Here is a 21,825-nt window from a genome sequence, read left to right on the forward strand (position 1 = left end):
AAATAGACAAGGAATTTGTATGGGTTATGGGCGCCGATGTAAGTGTTTTAGTATGTTTTTCTTGGTTGACATGGATGGTGTCGGATAGAGGGATGTTGAGGTAGGGAGGGCAAGGAGAGTCAGTTGCTGAAAGGGTAATATATTGGTCCTATTTATTTTAAAATAACCTCCACCATTTTCTACAATGTATGAAATAGACAAGGGATATATGAAATGTGAGCGCATACAATTGCAAAAATAATAGTTCCAGTGGCGTAATCTGTTAAGTCAGAATTCTTATGAAGCACACAGACTACGGAAAATTGTGTGCAGTTCTTCATTTTCAAGTGAGTGTATTACGTGAAATGTCTCTGACAATATTTTCTAAGTATCCTTCAAAAGTTTTGGAAGCTTTTCCACTATACGATACCCTAAATTGGAATGTGAAATTTCTTAAGCTCACAGGCACATTTCATAATATCCAACCCAACCTCGTGTGAATCCTCAGATTTAAAAAAAGGAAACAACTGTGCCATTGTTCAAGTGTTTCCAAGTTGTACCATAGTATGTTGTTCCTTCTTTTTATTTCCTTCCTGTATACATATAAAAAATTCTTACGTTCACATGCACATTCATAATATCCAACCCAAACTCGTGTGAATCCTCAGATTTAAAGAAGGAAACAACTGTGCCATTGTTCAAGAGTTTCCAAGTTGTACTGTAGTATGTTGTTCCTTCTTTTTATTTCCTAAATGGGAAGGGTTTGTGTAAAAAAAATAAGTGAAAATTGAAGTACGTAGTTATAGCTAGTCAACGATGACAATTATTTGTTGTAATAAATGGGGATATTCATGATATACTTGTTCAAATGTCAGAAAATTAGTCCCAATGTCCTTCCGTTAGCATGGAATTGCCCCAATGTGTAATGTCATAGTGCCACTTGGGATGGTGGGAGGGGGGTAATGTATTATGACAAATTAAAACATGCAAACACCAGCTTCAATTTCATATGTAAAGAAACGTTAAAAATGTAACATCTCCCTATATAAAGAAGTACGGTTTCTGTTAGCTGTTGGCGGCTTTGCTCATCAGGAGCATTACTCAAGCCTAACTTATATAGCTACCTTTATCTGGCTACTTTGAACAGACTTTATCATAATGAAATGGATTTATATATATATATATATATATATATATATATATATATATATATATATATATATATATATATATATATATATATATATATATATATATATATATATATATATATATATATATATATATATATATATATATATATATGAATAACGGAAAAACTGTTAAACAACTATGCTGCATTTAGAGAAAGGCTGGATCTCGAGTGAGATACAATAATTGAATTATTGTATCTATCGATTCTAGTCAATATATATATATATATATATATATATATATATATATATATATATATATATATATATATATATATATATATATGTGTGTGTATGTATCTTGTGTTCGATTTCAGATATCTGAAAAACAATTTTAGGTATTTCGAATTTAATTTTAGATATCTGAAATAGAATTTTAGACATCTCGAATGCAATTTTAGATATCTAAAATCCCTGATTAAATGTTAAAATAGCTTTCCATATGACCGGCTATCACATTGACTAGAATCGATAATCATAAAGTTAATCTTGGTTAGTTTTCATGTATGAATAGTTCCTAAGCTTTATCTGGTAGAAACAGAATATTCATACTGCCCATACTATCAGTACAAGTGCGTTCAAACGGTACATTAAATTACAATAAATGTAAAAGAAAATGTCCCAACTGGGTATTCAAAATGAGAAAGAGAAATGTGAAACTGACATTATTTCTGAATTACTTTAAAACTGGATAAACAAATAATTTTAACATAATGAATATACATTTCTGGCTTATGCGTAGCAAGATGGGTAATCAGATAACAGAGTAATAAAAAAGACCTTTATATGATTACATCCTATCTTAAAAGATAAAGCATAAAAATTCAGCTAGTTTTTGCCATCCCATAGGCTACACGAAGTAATATTTAGCATTGGAGGCTGCAAATAACTGTTCTTCATTCGGAATTATTATCATTGAACAATTCAGAGCAACATTACGTTTGTTGCTATTGTTTTGATAATACGGAGCGAGCTAGTCATCCTTCATATCACTTGCCACTCCTCTCCACTTTTGGATTATATTTAAATCTACTCTATCAGATCTAATACAGTAGAGACTATGGGCGAGCGAATGTCATAAGAAGCAATAAAACCAGGTCAAGGCTAAAGTAAGCTGGGGTCTTCAAGCAGGAAAACTACACAGTTTTCCTATCTGAAATGATCTTCCGAATTGTAGAATATTTTTATTTCAAACTGTCAATTAGATAGACACATGATGTCATACGAGGTTACAAACCATTTGATTTCTCCCACATGTTCATATGCTAAATTATAAAGACGCGTTCCCAGCTCCATAATTATTCGCATGAACGTCAGCGGTTCTACGTATATGTTTCAATGTACTTGATTTTCGATATCTAACTTTACAAGTTCCATTGAAGTAATTTATTCAACTCCGCAAACATTACAGTTCGGCCGGCATTAGTATTCCTTGGCAGCCAACTTTAAGCGAGGTTTGGTAAACGTACGTCTTTACGGCAAATATATCTTATGGTTTTGCGACTATATGATTTATCAAAGTAACCGTTAATCGAAAGGGGTTGACAGTCTAATTGCTTAATGGACAAAGGAAGGTGGTGGCTCACTTTTCTTTTCCTTTCAAGTTATTCTAGTGAAATGATGTAAACTAAGATGACGGATCTTAATCATCATGATCCGTTTCATCTTAAAGTTTCTAGGTTTTCAGCAAATGTTGATAATTCCCTCCTCATCAGCTGCACCCAGCCTTGGATATTCGATTCAGTGTGGTGTATACTCTTTCTTGTATGCTTACGCAGTAGTCTTTATTCTGGCATCTGTTGGAAAGAACATTTATAAAGTTACAAACGTTGATCCAGTTCTCTATTCTAATGAAGCACATTTTAGAATGTACAAACAAGACATGTTTGATGTCGATTCTTGTGTAACATTTCTCAGCAAACAACTCCCTTCTCTTCTTATCTTCTTTCCTTTCTTGCCTGTTATGTTTCTTTTTCTGTCTTTTGTTGTTTATTTTATTTTTAATCAACTTAAGTTGGCATTGTGATGACTTGTCAAAGACAGTACTATGGTCTCTGTAGAATACTTTCATTTTTCTTTTACGATTCCGTATAGGAAATTGTGAACAAGTTGTGCACTTTGGTTTCATGTATATTGGGTTTGGACATGATTTCTACTAATGCTATTTACTTGAACTAGATTCAATCAAAACTATCTTTAAATTATAAATATCAGCTACTACTTGGCCATACATAAACACATCACAGAAAGATAATATCCTTGGCAATATTGCCACAGCTTAATGTACCCTTTTATTGTTGTTACATCAAGATTATTCCAATTACAACATTTATGTTACTACTAGTAATATTAAAGTAAGGAACACTGATATATACTCACCAGACTATAACAAAGTATCTTTCCAGACCGTGATGTAGCTACAAGCATCTCTCCCTTCTCTGTCATCAATGTTGTCATACACCGTGCTGTATCTTCTGTCCGTTTGGTTGTCAACAACTGCTTACCATCTTGACTGTGCTGTGTGATGATACATTTTCCAACAAACAGTTCACTTGATGACCACAATATGTATACAAAACCTGCCCTGTCTGCACATATACTGAAAGGGTACCATGTCTCTCCGTCAATATCTGGTTTCGGAAGCTCGTATAGTAACTCTGCCTCTGTTTTAGATATATCAATGGTTACAGCGTATGCACATCTACCCTCGAAATGGCATATCAGCAAAACACCTTTATGATAAAGGATATCTCTTGACCATTTCATAACCTTTGGCAGCTTCGGAGCTCGAATGAACTTTAATTTTTTATCAAATATGAATAGCGATCCAACATTTCGTGATGTACCTACAATGATGTGGCCACGTATATGATCGGTAGTTATACAACACGCATACTTCCTATCCTCCGTTTTGATGTCATCAAAGAGGGACGTGATGTTTTTTTGAGTAAAGGACCCATCATGAATATTATGAACACCAACCAGATTGGATCCACAAACCGAAGCTATCTCATCACATGATAAAGCAGCACAGTAACGATTGGGAAACTGAGAGCTCCCTTTGGCTCTATCTATCTTGGTATGAATCTGACGTCCTTGTCTGTTTATGACAGTGATAAATGAATGGTCACATGATAATTTCCCAGAGACGATGATGTAACCAGATCCGGTACTTGTTATGCCATATACAAAAACCCTTTTAGCTTCGGAAACATCAACATCAACAACAGATTCTACATTATCCGATATATGTACTCTATCAGTCCACAAGATTGATAAATCATCCATTGTTATATCAGATAAAGATTCCATTTCTTGAAAATCTTTCATTAGATCCTCAACTAGATGTTCACTCACAGCTCTTATATCAGGAATACACTGTGCGTCTGTCCAGTGGTTATGTGATTCAAGGACACTCGAAGCTATAGTAGACATATTTTCAAACTTATTGACCCATTGATTACAACGATCTGATAAGTTTTGTGTTTCTCTAAGCTTGCGTTGCTGTTGTTCGTCTATTGTTTTATTTCTCTCATTCATTTCTGCATCAAGTTTGTTCATTGTTTCATCAATCTTTAATTCTCTGTTTTCTATTTCATTTCGTTTGGTATCCTCTATCTCTTTAAATTCCGAAAGTTTCAATTCAATGATCCTGTCGTACACATCCCTTATTTCTCTAATTTTCTCTTCCATTTCTGTTTCTAATTCTTTCAATTCTTTTCGAGTCCTTTCTTCAAGAACTGTTTTGAATCTGTTGAATTCTCTCTTTGCTTTCTCTTTTTTATTCTTTAATTTCTTGGTCTTATCCTCGTACTGCGTTTTCCATTTTGCTTTTGTTTCAGCAACGATTGATGTAAGTTCTGTATTTACTCTGATTATCTTATGGGTTAAGGTGGCAACATTTTCTTTCCGTTTTACAAGTTTTACCATTTTCTTCTGCAATCTCTTTCTTTCTTTTTTCGACACATTCGCAACGTCTTGTAGGTCATGACCTTTGTGTTCACCATACGTACATGTCATGCAAACGGGGAGGTTTCCACAAGTACAACAACACAACTGAGCCATGTGTTCTGGGTGAGTATGGCACCTAGGAGCTTCTATCAATGATGCAAGTTTTTCTTGTGTGAGACTTTTTCTCTCAAGATCATTCAGACCTAATACATGTTTCTGATGTTTGGCAAATATCTTCTTGGTCAAATGAAAGTGATAACACTTTTCACAAAGAAATTCTTTACACATAAAGCAGTATGCTGTAACCTTTAACTTCTCTTCACAGCCAATACATTCTCTCTCTTCTTCATTTTCAAATGTTTTCTGTAGCTGAATAAACTGCAGCATACTTTTCATATGGAAGTCAGTTTTGAATCCATCTATCCTATTGTTTGGTATTTTACAGACATCTTTACAAAGAGGACATTCAAATGTACCAATTTTGCCTTCTAGTATAGGTTCCAGACATTGTTTACACAATCTATGCAGACATGGTAATAGTTTCGGTTCTTTAAACAGATCCAAACAAATTGAACATTCGAAGAATTTATCTTCGATGTCTTTCCAAGAAGATGGGCAGGCCATTTTTGTCTCGAAATTATATCTGTAAAGAAAATTATGATTAATGTTTATTAATATCATAATTTGGATTAACAAATTGAGAGCATAACAATTAAGTGGAAAGACCTTCAATAAACTGAATTCAATAACTTTTCTTTGTAACCTACGGTATGACTGGTATTTCTTGCCCTATAAATACAGAAGTTGAGAAATTGGTGCAACTCGATCACTGGCATAATAGAATTGTTCGGATACTTGTGTTTGATGAGATATATGTGTGTTACAAGCAGTTTTTGACTATTTCCATTACGCCCCACCAACTCATGAATATGAAAAGAGCATATACTTACTATGTTGTTACATCACCATCCAAGTATGAACTAAAGCAGACATAGGGTTGAAGAGATATTGCCATATGAATTGTACGTTAACCCCGCCCACTCATCAATATGCATGAAATGGGAAGCGCATTTACACAACATGGGACATCTACCTCCTGTACCAAGCATGACATTGATTCAACTTATGCTTCTTGATACAGCAAACAAAGCCCCCCCCCCCCCTCAACACACACACACACACGCCATCGCGATTACACAGGTTACCAAGCCTTTAGCATCATATAACCACAAAGAGTCACTCAGTGGCATGGGCAGCGTAACGAAGTGAAGGATGGGAAGGGGCAAATTTAACTTTTCCCCAATTGATTAAGGTATGGCGTTTAAACTTTGAGAATGGGCCAGAGGAAAATGAGCAATTTTAAATGTGGGGGGGGGGGCTGAACTTGGGTCATTATAGTAATACCTATGTCGCAATGTAGGAGTCCATACCCGGAATATGGTGCATTCTTAGGTATAACTTTAGGTCTGTACATCAGGGGCGCAATCATGTGGGGAGGGGTGAGGGGGTAGGGGGACACATTTCCCTTTCTGAGGGTAAAAGAAAATAATATGGAGTGTCCCCCACCCAGGTTAAGTGGCTGACTCGTGTAGGCACTAGCCTAATATCAGGCTCATAATGACATGTGTATCTCATAACGGGAGCTCAAACATTGTGCTGTGAGTTTATCATTGTTTCATTCTCATTTGCTGAACACAATGAAATTTGAATTTTTCAACTGGGTTCAAAATATTAGAAATACAGATTTCATTGATAGCTTAAAGTATCTGAGTAACCTGGCCCATACATCGGTGAGGCTATATGTTGAGCCAGGAAATAAAGAAAGCCTGCAGCATTCACTAATCTCCTTTCCAGTATATTATATATTACTTTATTTTTCACGTACAAGCAATATGACACTATATATAAATTATATTTTGCATTCAGTTTGGTAAGAAATGCCACCTGTGATGATATTGAAGTGTTTTGAGATAATTATATATCCGGGAGTTTTGACACAGAGACTGCAGTATAACGTGCTAAGCCTGGGTACTAAGATGTTTGCCATGTTGTTGTTTTAACACTGTTACTCATTATACCTGAAGTTCTAGTTTAATAGCTGACCCTCCAAGTCCCCAGCTGCCCCCCCCCCTCCTCCGAAATTTCCACTTCCTAAATGACATGTAGTTTTGTATGGAAATTATCCATTGATAGCCCCAGTAGCATTTAATGAAATGACTTCTCCCCGACTATTACTTGACAAGTAGAGTATTCTATGATATCAGAGTGTTTTATATGATGTTACTCGGGAGTAGCTGTATTAGAAAGCATTATATATAAGTGTCTATGCTAAAGTAACAGGTTGAAACAGTATGTAATTGTTAAATGTAAGAATTTAGGAATTTGTGGCGATATATTGGTACAAAAAATAACATGCACGGCTTTTAATGTAGATGATGACTAACACAACCAGCTGTCACGAAGCTGACACAGTTAGTGGCTTGTATCAAGGAGGGTGCAGGTAGCCATGCCTCAATACAACCAACTGTCATGAAGCTGACACAGTGGTGTGTATCTAGGAGGGTGCAGGTAGCCATGCCTCAATACAACCAGCTGTCATGAAGCTGACACAGTTAGTGGCTTGTATCAAGGAGGGTGCAGGTAGCCATGCCTCCATACAACCAGCTGTCATGAAGCTGACACAGTTAGTGGCGTTTATCACAGGAGGGTGCAGGTAGCCATGCCTCACCTCCATCGCCAGTCAAGGGAAATGGTTCTGTCTCGGATTTACTCTATATTTCATATTGCAAATATTTAAGAACGCACCATGTGACGTAGAAACGTCTATTTTTTCTATTGGGAGACTCACAGACCCCATACTGACCTGGGAGTCAGCTACAACGACGATCAGGGCCCTATCCACTCTTTTATAAGAACTTTAATTCACCTGTAGATTTTCCAGAAGCTTGATGTCCCCAAGTAAAACAGTGCAGATAGTTATAGTCATTCCATCACTACCTTCATGCGGCAGCTGTTAAACATGGTATCATATGTCATTTGATCTCGATTTAATTAAGAAGGTCTTATGCATTACTATCAATGGCAGAAGCGATACACAAATTTCATATTATAGTCAAATTCCTACTGTAATATGGTGTTTATTTTTTATGAAACTAGTGTTGCCCAGGTACTTTTAAGCTATTCCATAATTAAGTTGTTTAATACCTATCATAGAACACTTATTCTAACTGTTCTTGATTCAAAGCTCTTTGTTTAACGTAATTAACTACTGTAGTTTCGTTTTATAACCAACCCTGCACCATTCAATACTTCCGGGTAAAAATGGCCGAGAGCCATACATATAATATAATACAATGTGTACTGTACCTTCATTCATTACCTATAGCGGAACAGAAATAGTTACTAACCTTGAACTTTTAGCTTTTAGTCCTTTGCAGTTCAAGTTGAAATATCAAACTTATTGAATCCTACTTTATACAGTTGTTGTTGTTGTTTTTGCTTTTGTTGTTTTCAAAAAACTAATTGAAAATACAACACACAAGACGCGAAGTACCGATGTACGTCCAAAACCAAGCGTCCAAGCGTTAATACTGAATATCCTCTGTTGCTGATTTGGGTGCTAACATATTGAGCAATTACCTTACACCCTCCCGTAAATTAGTGCAGAGCCATATTTCTATGGACGCCCATTTGGGAAACTAATTCAACGATGAACCAATCAGTTGGAAGTCTGACCCCGTGACCTCGAAGAATGATCAACGATCACGCATATCATTAAATTTGAATTTGCCCGCATTTAACGTAAAGTCGGTCCTACGTTTCACTCACAGAATTTACAGACATTGATAGTTTACAACTTACCGGAACCTCACAGAATGGATTAAAAGTAATACCAATGTATGGTAGGGCAAAGATACCCGAGAAAAAATCAACGAAAACCTATGAAACAACGATTGCAATTGAACTTCGTCCTCACACATGTATTCCTAACTGACACAAAATAGGCCAAAACGAACCAACGAAAGAGAGTTACAGCAAAAAAGTTCTCCCATTTGTGGATCTTATACTCTCCTACATGATGCTGTAAAGTTTCGGTGAAATGGTTGTCTAAGACGGCCAGTCACAAAACGATTACCTCGACTCGGCGATTTTGTTGCTGTCGCCGCCATTTTGAAATTAGGTAGACTTTCGCCAAGCCGTTTTCATGCTATGGGCTACTACCGACAAGACTTCATTCAAATCGTTTTCAATGTAGTGGAACCCATTCCTTTAGTGTACGGTCTATTAGGAATGTTAGGTTTTGTGGCGTGAAATTAAGTAATTTAAGTTGTGCTAAGGTTTGGAAGAAATTTTGTCCCAAATTCTAATATATGATTAGGTAAAATGTGAAATTACTGAGAGCTGCGTATGGGAGGGGTAAGAGAGACAAAATGGGGGAGGGGGCAAGGGAGATGGTGTTTCCTTTCTAGCTAAATTAATGGTGGTAACTATTAAGGTAACACAAATTTTCCTGAGTCTGTTGTCAAAACTGAAGGGGTCATACCACATTGAATATACAAAGGTAACATGGCCTAGGCCAAACCTTATTTCTAGTTGCTTTCTAAGGAACTTCCAACAATTCCGAATGATTTATACCTACAATACCAAATGATTTATACTTACCCACTTACCATAATTCCACAGTAGCCCTTACTCAGTGAGATTCTGCAAAGCTGGGTACTCATCTGTTGCTTATATTCATCAATAAATATCAGTTAACAGTTTTCCAGTCAATACCAATCCTTGTTTGGTTCATGTATCACACTACATAACTGCTTGCCAATATTGAAGTTAAGTACTGTGGCTTGGGTAGGGGTGTGTTGTTTAGGGGAGGGGTGTGGTGTTTTTAGGGGTTTTGGGGAGGGAATGTGGTGCTTAGCGGATGTGGGGAAGGGTTTGGAGTTTCCCAGCTTTGGGATGGGTGTGGTGTTCACCAGCTTTGGGAAGAGTTAGGGTATTTTGGAGGGATGAGGTGGTTTTGCCACATATGGGGACTTTAATTAAAAGCTGACTTTCAGTACACAGGACGTGTTTGGATACATTACGTTCTATGGATACTCTGACCAAATATTTTGAGTAGGGCTGTTTTCTTTTTCTTTTGCACATGCATAGTAGAACATAAGTCAACAGTGGAAATAGAGTTGCCTGGTCTTTTATTGATTTTATAACTGTAACAATAAGGCACTTTAAGCAACAGAAAAAAGAAAACAAAAAACATTTGTGTGACACTCTCCATGAAAGAACATGTTTTAATGTCCTGTGAAAATATGGGCATGAAATATAAATTACTTCGATCACTTCAAAGTGAAATACTTTGTTCAAATGGAAGGAATAGCTTAACAAAATTTGAATACTTCTTGAAATGAAACACACTTCATACTGTGAAGACTTCATACAATAATGTTGTCTGAAAAAAAATCACACACAATGTCAAGTGCATTATGACTGGAAGGGGTATTTCAAGGTGGCATAGTGAAGGCATGACATAGCAAAAACAGTTCAGGTGGCAGGATGGATAGTTTTGTAACTTTGAAATGGTGAGATATACCTGTGACATATAGCATAAGATTAAAATTAAAAGACAAATATATAAAAGTAAAAGGTAAGAGTAGAAAGTAAATAAATAAGTCCAAACTTGACATATAACTTTAACAACCTGATCTTCTTCAGAAATAGGAGCACCAATAGCAGCCCAACGATCCATACTTCCTTTCATATAATTCAAATTATTTCCAACTGACTTGCCCTCTGCCATTTCAGTTCTGAGGTACTTTTTCTTGAGCTGAATTTTGTTGGTTAGAGAATCCTTTTCGAACAGAGTACGCAAGGCATCCTAAGCATCACTAGGTTTCTCACTTGTTGTAATTAATTCCAGCTGACTAGATGCTATTGCAAGCACAATGGTGAAAAATGCCAGTTGTGTCTTTTTCAAGTTTGCACTCTTCTACTTCTCACATACAGTAACCCCCAACTTTCCTGAGCCATCCTCATAGCCCACAGGCCTTTTGCAAGAAACAAATGTCTCATCTGGAAATTCCATGTCAGCCAGTTCGAGCCATCCATTTTGTTAATTTTCCACGTCATATTTTCTGTTGTTCCAGCCATATTGGTCAGTTGTCACGACTAAATTAACCAATTTAAGTACCGACAATTCCCAAGAAATGGTTCCAAAATCAGAACATAAATTCCAAACAACAATCTATTCTACACAGTTAACTTCCAGTGTATGTGTCTGGGCCAATAACCTGTTCGAGTTAGCTAGAGAATAGGCATGAGACTGCTGAGTATATTACAGCCTGTTGCTGCACACAACTTGTTCTTTCTATAAGAGTATAACAGAAACTGAGGAAAAATGTAAATTACACATATATAGAAAACAAAATTGCTTAAAGGTAGCACACTAATAATACAACCTGATTAAACAAACAATAGTTTGGAGCAGAGTTGTAACAACAGGCACTTAACTGATCCACAGGCTGCATTCCTTCTTACTACGGGTACATATAAGAGAGCTAGGAACTTAAAGATATATAGTATTAAATAGAATGTGAGACTACATTTATTAACAGATTTCTATAAATAAACTCTTATATGAAGACTTCAGATATGAGGATAATAAACATGAGGATGTAATAAACTCTGGAAGCTCTCTGGGCTAATACTTAATACCAGTGGAACTGCATTTTGCAATGTTAGTCATTATACATAACAAAACAAATCTAATAGTGAATGAAACTTTTCTTCTTTTTGGGAATAACTTTTTTTTGGTCATATATACATGGGAAAGCACCTTAGAGAAATCTGTGTGTGACACACACACACATAGGGAAGACTGTACGTGAATGACTAACTAAGTACTTCTACTACTGTACCTATCATAGAAAACAACATAACAATAAAAAGATCGTAAACTCTCGTTAACAGCAAAACATGTTGTCACAAAATGATCCCTGATATTGTTTTAAGTCACCTGGAATTATAAGTAGCTATGTACAACTACATGGCTCTATGAGGTGCAATTGTTCTCAAGTACCAGCAGTAGGTCTAACTGTAATAGCAATAAGTATAAAGTGTAAGCAGTATAAAGCAAGCTAGTTTTATTTCTGTGTTACGTATCTTGCTCTACATATTAAGCATAGGGAATTGGGCCTAGACTTAAGTCATGGATCTAATACCGGTCTTGAACACTTGTAACAAAGTGACATTGAAATGGATCCCGATCCCAGGATGGCGGAAATTTTCACCCAGTCCAGCTTTAATAAAACTCATCATAAGCCATGATCTTAACTTATACATAGTACAAAGGCAGTCTACTTGTACTACTAATAATTTTTGTAAAATAATAATAATACTAAATTGTATCTTATGCAGTCCAAATCTTTTCAAGAACAGGCCCCTTAGAATTATTACACAAGGACGAGAAGGCGTAGGCTAAGAACTAAAGGTTATAGGCCTTAGTCCATTATTAAAATTGGACTAAACTATGCAGGTATTCTAGTATTACTAAAACTAGGCTAGGGCCTACCTGTACAGTAGTAAAAACTTGTCGTAGTATATTACTTTAGTAAATACAAAAGTACTAGGCCTATAGGCTAGCCTAGGCTTGTACTAGGGGCCTAGTACAGTAATATTACTGTCCGCTATGCCCTCGAAATTTAAATTTTAACTATTTAGTAGCCATAAGTAGTACCGTGACTTATCAACTCCCTGGTTTTTCCATATTAACGCAAAAAAATGAAGGGAATCTATGCCGAATAGAAAGATTACGAAAAATACGAGACGTTGCAAATCTAGCACTAGCTACATCATAGTCGACATATAGCGCTAGGCTGCACGTTATAGGATACGGTGCTTTCGTGTATATGTGTATTATGTACGTTAGGATACATGTATTAGGGGCAACCAAAAGCACATAGGAGCACCATTTTCGTTGACCAAAAAATCACACTTTTCGGGGGAGTTACAACTTTTCTGAAAAATATGAGTAAGATTCAAGCTTATATATTACAAAAACGCTATTTTTACGGTTAAAAGTTGTCTAAGACGCGAAAGTCACATAACGATAGACGTCGACTCGATTTGACTTACCTTTATGTTTTTGCGTTGGTCGTCGATAAGAAAATGCACTGTTCTATTGGTAAAATCTTCGTTTCTTTCCGGAAATGATCGTATTTGAGTCTCTAAAGTATCCTTTATCGAGCTACGATACTCGTAAACCCGAATGACATTGGGATGTTTGCGAATTTTACCGATTACATCCATACATGGAAGTAGCGAACCGAAGTCCGTAGAACCGGATTTGCACGAAACAATTACTTCCGGGTCAAGTAGCTGTGCTCGAAAATTTGCTAGTAACGGCCATATATTGAGGTCAGACTTCCAACTGATTGAGGTCAGACTTCCAACTGCAATCAACGAAGAAAGAAAATAGAAGAAGAAGAAATATGCAAATGTACGGAAGCGTAGAAGGGACATTGCATTGACGAGTTACCAACTTGACAAAACGACAATTATCTGCAAATTGACGAGTTGCACACTTACTACCATCTCGAAAAAATGACAAAATTCAGAAAATTGATGCATTGACGAGATAACGGATCTCGTCAATGCATCAATTTTCTGCAAATTGACGAGTTGCACACTTGCTACCATCTCGAAAAAATGACAAAATTCAGAAAATTGATGCATTGACGAGATAACGGATCTAGTCAATGCAACAATTTTCTGCATATTGACGAGTTGCACACTTACTACCATCTCGACAAGATGACAAAATTCAGAAAATTGACGTTTTGACGAAATAACGGATCTCGTCAATGCAACAATTTTCTGCAAATTGACGAGTTGCACATTTACTACCATCTCGACAAGATGACAAAATTCAGAAAATTGACGAGTTGACGAGATATCGGATCTCGTCAATGCAACAATTTTATGCAAATTGACGAGTTGCACACTTACTACCATCTCGACAAGATGACAAAATTCAGAAAATTGATGCATTGACGAGATCCGATATCTCGTCAAAACGAGGTTCGAAACCGGTAAGGTAGTTCGTAATTCCACCGTAGGCGATTGTATATGATATATCTATCTATCTATCTATCTGTTTGTCTGTTTGTCTGTCTGTCTATCTATCTATCTATCTATCTATCTATCTATCTATCTATCTATCTATCTATCTATCTATCTATCTATCTATCTATCTATCTATCTATCTATCTATCTATCTATCTATCTATCTATCTATCTATCTATCTATCTATCTATCTATCTATCTATCTATCTATCTATCTATCTATCTATCTATCTATCTATCTATCTATCTATCTATCTATCTATCTATCTATCTATCTATCTATCTATCTATCTATCTATCTATCTATCTATCTATCTATCTATCTATCTATCTATCTATCTATCTATCTATCTATCTATCTATCTATCTATCTATCTATCTATCTATCTATCTATCTATCTATCTATCTATCTATCTATCTATCTATCTATCTATCTATCTATCTATCTATCTATCTATCTATCTATCTATCTATCTATCTATCTATCTATCTATCTATCTATCTATCTATCTATCTATCTATCTATCTATCTATCTATCTATCTATCTATCTATCTATCTATCTATCTATCTATCTATCTATCTATCTATCTATCTATCTATCTATCTATCTATCTATCTATCTATCTATCTATCTATCTATCTATCTATCTATCTATCTATCTATCTATCTATCTATCTATCTATCTATCTATCTATCTATCTATCTATCTATCTATCTATCTATCTATCTATCTATCTATCTATCTATCTATCTATCTATCTATCTATCTATCTATCTATCTATCTATCTATCTATCTATCTATCTATCTATCTATCTATCTATCTATCTATCTATCTATCTATCTATCTATCTATCTATCTATCTATCTATCTATCTATCTATCTATCTATCTATCTATCTATCTATCTATCTATCTATCTATCTATCTATCTATCTATCTATCTATCTATCTATCTATCTATCTATCTATCTATCTATCTATCTATCTATCTATCTATCTATCTATCTATCTATCTATCTATCTATCTATCTATCTATCTATCTATCTATCTATCTATCTATCTATCTATCTATCTATCTATCTATCTATCTATCTATCTATCTATCTATCTATCTATCTATCTATCTATCTATCTATCTATCTATCTATCTATCTATCTATCTATCTATCTATCTATCTATCTATCTATCTATCTATCTATCTATCTATCTATCTATCTATCTATCTATCTATCTATCTATCTATCTATCTATCTATCTATCTATCTATCTATCTATCTATCTATCTATCTATCTATCTATTTCAGGTAACTCGCAATCATTCAGCTAGTATATCAAATTGAATTTCAGATATATCTAAATTATGTTAGATAGGCCTATCTACGTCTACCTTAAAATCAATTTCAGATATCTCGAAATAAAGGAAGACAACAAGATATTTGAAATTATATTTCAGAAATCTGAAATTATATTTCAGGCATCTGAAATTCATAATCAGATATCTCGAATTCAATTCCAGATATCTGAAATAGAATTTCAGATATCTTGAATACAATTCCAGATACCTGAGAAAATATTTCGAGTTTAATTTTAGATATTTGAAATATAATTTTAGATATCTCGAAAGTAATTTTAGATATCTGAATTTATATTTCAGATATCTGGAATTGAATTCGAGATATCAGGAATTGAATTCGAGATATCTGAATATGAATATCTAAAATAAGGTATAATTCCAGATATTTTATATCTCGAATGTTATTATAGAAATCTGTAATAAAATTGAGATGTCTAAAATAAGAAACAATTTCAGATATTTAAAATCCCTGATTAAATGTTAAAATGGCTTTCCATATGACCGGCTATCACATTGATTAGAATCGATAATTATAAGTTAACCCTGGTTGGGTTTCATGTATGAATAGTTCCTAAGATTTATCTGGTAGAAACAGAATATTCATTCTGACCAAACTATCAATACAAATGCGTTCAAGTGGTATACATAGAATTACAATACATTCAAAAGAAAATGTCCCAACTAGGTATTCAAAATGAGAAAGAGAAATAGAGTATGAAACTGACATTATTTCCGAGTAGCTTTTAAACTGGATGATAAAATACTTTTAACATAATGAATATAAATGTCTAACTCATGCGCAGCAAGTTGAAGGTATATTAGATGCAAACTATATCCATGCATGAAAAGACGTTGCTAATCCATGGTATCAATTTATAGGAAAACAGAGTAATAAAAATGTCCTTTTTATGATTACATCGTAAAGATGAAGAATAACAAATTCAGCTATTTTTTGCCATCCCACAGGCTACACGAAAGGAAGATTTAGCATTAGAGGCTGCAACTAACTGTTCTTCATTCGGAATTATTATCTTTAATCAATTCAGAGCAACATTATGTTTGTTGCTATTTTTTAATGATACGGAGCGAGCTAGTTATAATCCTTCATATCACTTGCCACTCCTCTTTACTTTTGGATTATACTTTAATCGACTCTTTCAGTTCAAATACAGTAGATACTATATGATCGAGCGAAATATCATAATCGTCTGTAAAATCACACAGATGCATCGTGGGTAGTGCGCATATACAAGAATATATTTACATTAAATTACATAGGAAGCAATGAAACCAAACTAAAGTAAGCTGGGGTCTTCAATCAGGAAAAATACATAGTTTTCCTATCTGAAATGATCTTCCGAAATATAGAAAAAGATTACTTAAACCTGTCAATCAGATAAACACAAAATGTGAAGCGAAGTAATAAGCCATTTTGATTTCTCCCACATGTTCATCTGCTAAATTATATCGTAAAGACACGTTCCCAGCTACATAATTATTCGCATGAACGCTAGCAGTTCTACGTATATGTTTCAATGTACTTGTTTTTCGATATCTAACTTTACAAGTTCCATTGAAGTCATTTATACAACTGTGCAAACATTACAGTTTGGTCCCCTTTTGATGAATATTCCTTCTATATGTCTACGGCATATGTATCTAATGGTTTTGCGACTATATGATGTATCAAAGTAACCGCTAAGCTAAAGGGGTTGACGGTCTAATTGTTTAATGGACAAAAGTGGTGGCTCACTTTTCTTTTCCTTTCAAGTAATTCTAGTGAAATGATGTAAACTAAGAAGACGGATCTTATTCATCATGATCCGTTTCATCTTAAAGTTTCTAGGTTTTCAGCAAATGTTGATAATTCCCTCCTCATCAATCGTAACCAGCCTATGATATTCGATTCAGTGTGGTGTATACTCTGGGTATTTCCTTCTTTCATGTATGTTTATGCAGTAGTCTTTATTCTGGCATCTGTTGGAAAGAACATTTATAAAGTTACAAACGTTGATCCAGTTCTCTATTCTAATGAAGCACATTTTATAATGGACACATTTTATAATGGACAAACAAGACATGTTTGATGTCGATTCTTTGTGTAACATTTCTCAGCAAAAAATTCCCTTCTTTTCTTATCTTCTTTCCTTTCTTGCCTGTTATGTTTCTTTTTCTGTCTTTTGTTGTTTATTTTATTTTTAATCAACTTAAGTTGGCATTGTGATGACTTGTCAAGAACAGTACTATGATCTCTGTAGAATACTTTCATTTTTCTTTTACGATTCCGTATAGGAAATTGTGAACAAGTTGTGCACTTTGGTTTCATGTATATTGGGTTTGGACATGATTTCTACTAATGCTATTTACTTGAGCTAGATTCAATCAAAACTATCTTTAAATTATAAATATCAGCTACTACCTGGCCATACATAAATACATCACAGAAAGATAATATCCTTGGCAATATTGCCACAGCTTAATGTACCCTTTTATTGTTGTTACATCAAGATTATTCCAATTACAACATTTATGTTACTACTAGTAATATTAAAGTAAGGAACACTGATATATACTCACCAGACCATTACAAAGTATCTTTCCAGACCGTGATGTAGCTACAAGCTTCTCTCCCTTCTCTGTCATTAATGTTGTCATACACCGTGCTTTATCTTCTGTCCGTTTGGTTGTCAACAACTGCTGACCATCTTGACTGTGCTGTGTGATGATACATTTTCCAACAAACAGTTCACTTGATGACCACAAGATGTATACAAAACCTGCCCTGTCTGCACATATACTGAAAGGATACCAAATCTCTTCGTCAATATCTGGTTTCGGAAGCTCGTATAGTAACTCTGCCTCTGTTTTAGATATATCAATGGTTACAGCGTATGCACATCTACCCCCGAAATCGCATATCAGCAACACACCTTTGTGATAAAGGATATCTCTTGACCATTTTATAACCTCTGGCAGCTTCAGAGCTCGAATGAACTTCAATTCTTTATCAAATATGAATAGCGATCCAACATTTCGTGATGTACCTACACTGATGTGGCCACGTATATGATCGGTAGTTATACAACTCGCATACTTCCTATCCTCCGTTTTGATGTCATCAAAGAGAGACGTGATGTTATTTTGAGTAAAGGACCCATCATGAATATTATAAACACCAACCAGATTGGATCCACAAACCGAAGCTATCTTATGATACAATATATGTGTATGTTGTAGACATATATATATATATATATATATATATATATATATATATATAGGCGTTTTTATTCTTGCATGCAAAGTTTAAGAATGTTTCCATTTTGGTGTAAGTTTCAATTTTATTTACACCAGGTTACACCATGATGTTAAACAGATAAGTCTTTCTTAATCTATGGGTTATCACTAGTGACTTTTGTTAAATAATATTTATGACTGACATATCAATTCAAGGATCAAATAGAAGCAAACTTGAAGATTTCTAGATATGAGTTCACCCCGGGCCTCCGTCGGGGCTTCGCCCTAGGGCCCCTGGACCCATGAACCCAGTGATGTACCCAACAGTGCCTCTTAAATGTACTTATGATACCATATGTTTGCATGTTGTAGAAATCTGTATTACAAGGTGATTTTATTCTTGCATGCAAAGTTTAAGAATGTTTACTTGTTTATGTTTAAACAGTTGACTTGTAATGACATACATGATGATTTGAAATTTACTCGATCAGTCAGTTTATAACTAACTTAGTGAATTCGGTATCATGGCTGTGACCTCGATATCTGTTCTGTTCTGATTGTTTAGCTTAGTAATATTCCAACGGCAAAAGATAAACTGATAGATAATGGCTGAACTGATATGACTGGTATTTTACACCAAAAGTATACATTGCGTATACTATGAATAATAACTACATGAGAGAACACAAACGTTGAGTCTCTACAGGACTATTTAACCGATCCCGATAGGGGAACTTATAACTGACAAGTTGTTCGTATTAATTGAACAAAATGTTAAATAATTAAGCATGTACTGTACTTATATTACCATGTGTGTGCATGTTGTAGATATCTGAAAACAAGGTGAGCTTTTTTTCTTGGGTGCAAAGTTTAAGAATGTTTCCGTTTGTTTTTAGTTTCAATTTTATTTATCACAATAAAGGACCTAAGTTATAACTAGATGCTGAATAGATATGTCTTTCTTAATTTATGTCTTATCACTTGTCAGGTGTGACTTTTGTTAACATATATTTATGACTGGCATATCAATTCAAGGACCAAACAGAAGCAAACTTGAAGATTTTTAGGTGTGAGTTCGCCCCTGGACCCCGCCGGGGCTTCGCCTTTGGACCCCATCAGGGGCTCTAAGGTGAAACTCTGTACCCCACCCGATACATTCTTTGCGTCAAGACGCTCACTCCTTCATTTTTATACATGTTCAGTCATTTATGTCTCCCCCACCGCACTTTTCAATTGGGATTGAAGCCTGTTTGTATAAGTAGCTCTGAGCGCAATATTGTGCTTATAAAATAACTCCAAAATTCACCCAACTGTTTTGGGAAGTCAATGTAAGTGGGCCTTTTAAGATTGTGTAATGCCAAGATTACCATGAGAAAACTCATGAAAACAGCAAGGACGTATGGAATAATTAGTTGCGTAGACCTTATCTTACAGCGAACTCGCAACCACACGAGACTGTGAAAGACGACAAATGTATTTAGATTAAACTTTATGAAGCAGGATCTTCGTGGAGTTATTATGCGGCTTTGTATTAGTAACTTTGAACTACGACATTCTTCATTACTAAAAAGAAATTACAAAATGAATTTCCGTTACAATTAATTCCAGGTATATACCCAGAATGTTACATAACCTGGTACAGCATTAAGGTAAGGTACCTATTACATATCATTAAGAGTCTGATTCCATTATGTTAAGGCTTACCTGCCCTTCACTAGTGTGTTTAATTTGTAGCCAAAGACAGAGAATTATTAACATTGAATGCCTTAAAATGCCAGCCATGGCGATGAATTGATGCTGGTAATAATGCTAGTCGTTGTCAACTGTTAACATCATCTAATATAAAGTGAGTGTTTATAATATGCTATAGAATAGATGCGAGAGTATTACCATGCATATTACTTATGGTTGGTTAAGTACTTTGTCTAAGCACTTCAATAGTGAGGATGATATGTTGTAATCGTTTGGCTACTGTAACCTATTATGAATGTCTCAGTTGCCATAGCAACGGTTGTCATAGTAAACATAATTTACCCGATAAACAAGTATCGGGGTTCACCCATGGACCGGACGTCCGTATGGGGAGGTACCGCAGTTAAAAGCTGTCCGTTTGTGTATGTGTGTTGGTTTTTGTGTGAGCATCAAATCTGGAATTCATTGTCAGAACCTTCCCACTAAGTTGCCTTCAACTTGTTGAGAAGATCTCAAATGATACAATCTTGTGTCTCCAGAAGTTCATGAAAGAAATGTCAAAGGTGACCTGTCAAGGCTTTTTTGTTATAAGGGGGAATCATTTTATTGACGTGCTGGCGTCACCGGTAAACTTGGTAAATGTTCTATCAAAATATGTAATTAACTTAGCAGCGACGTAGCCAGGAATTTGAAGGGGGGGGGGAGCACATTTTGCGATTGATATGGGGGAGGGGTTTAAGATATTTGTGAACAATTGAAGGTCCTTAGATTTGATCTGGTGCAATGGTTTGCCAGTTTCATCATAATCATATGACGTCATATTATCAGCAGATTTTGTTTCCTGTTTGAATTATTTTATATGTTCTTATACATAATATATCAGAAAGACAAACATAGTGCTCTTTTACAGTTTTCCAGTAGGATGATTCTTGTTTATTGGACTTTAATACATTTGACGAACTTAACTGATGGACAATATAAATCCATATTTTGTAAGACAACCAGATGTGCAGCACTGGCGGATCCAGGGCCTTTGTTTGGGAGGGGCCAAAGTGGCATTAGAGTGATATGGGGGAGGGGTCTAAGGGAGGGGGTGCCCCCTCCCCTTTGGAAAATTTTCTATTGCGTCAGATGCAATTTGGTGCGACAAAAGTGTACAATGGTGATTTTAATTTACTTCTAAAAAAATGTTTCCCAGGTGTAATTTTCTAAAATATTTATAAAACAAAGTTGGGATCATCTTTCTCAAGAAATTTTATTTCTCATAGGTTATAAATTTCTTACAACCAGCCT

At 35.1% G+C, this 21,825-nt stretch overlaps 1 protein-coding gene across 2 annotated transcripts; it reads right to left on the reverse strand.

Annotated features, from left to right (window-relative positions):
* Nucleotides 1-1,832: 1,832 nt before the first annotated feature.
* Nucleotides 1,833-13,516, reverse strand: LOC139976827 (uncharacterized). 2 transcript variants are annotated; one of them, XM_071985652.1, is made up of 4 exons: nucleotides 13,251-13,516; nucleotides 8,531-11,504; nucleotides 3,552-5,766; nucleotides 1,833-2,968 (listed from the first exon to the last, which is right to left on the reverse strand). In XM_071985652.1, exons 3-4 carry the CDS (start codon nucleotides 5,745-5,747, stop codon nucleotides 2,957-2,959), a joined length of 2,208 nt encoding a protein of 735 aa, XP_071841753.1. In that variant the 5' UTR covers nucleotides 5,748-5,766; nucleotides 8,531-11,504; nucleotides 13,251-13,516; the 3' UTR covers nucleotides 1,833-2,956. The 2 variants fall into 2 exon arrangements, with proteins under 2 accessions (XP_071841753.1, XP_071841747.1); XM_071985646.1 differs by lacking the exon at nucleotides 13,251-13,516 and having other exon boundaries at nucleotides 8,531-13,196.
* Between the last annotated feature and the right edge of the window lie 8,309 nt (nucleotides 13,517-21,825).

This window comes from Apostichopus japonicus, chromosome 2 (genome assembly GCF_037975245.1).
Source record: "Apostichopus japonicus isolate 1M-3 chromosome 2, ASM3797524v1, whole genome shotgun sequence".
Lineage (NCBI taxonomy): Eukaryota > Metazoa > Echinodermata > Holothuroidea > Aspidochirotida > Stichopodidae > Apostichopus > Apostichopus japonicus.

Excerpts from the sequence above, each read along its gene's own strand:
- LOC139976827 (XM_071985652.1), bottom strand. The coding sequence starts at position 5,747 with ATGGCCTGCCCATCTTCTTGGAAAGACATCGAAGATAAATTCTTCGAA.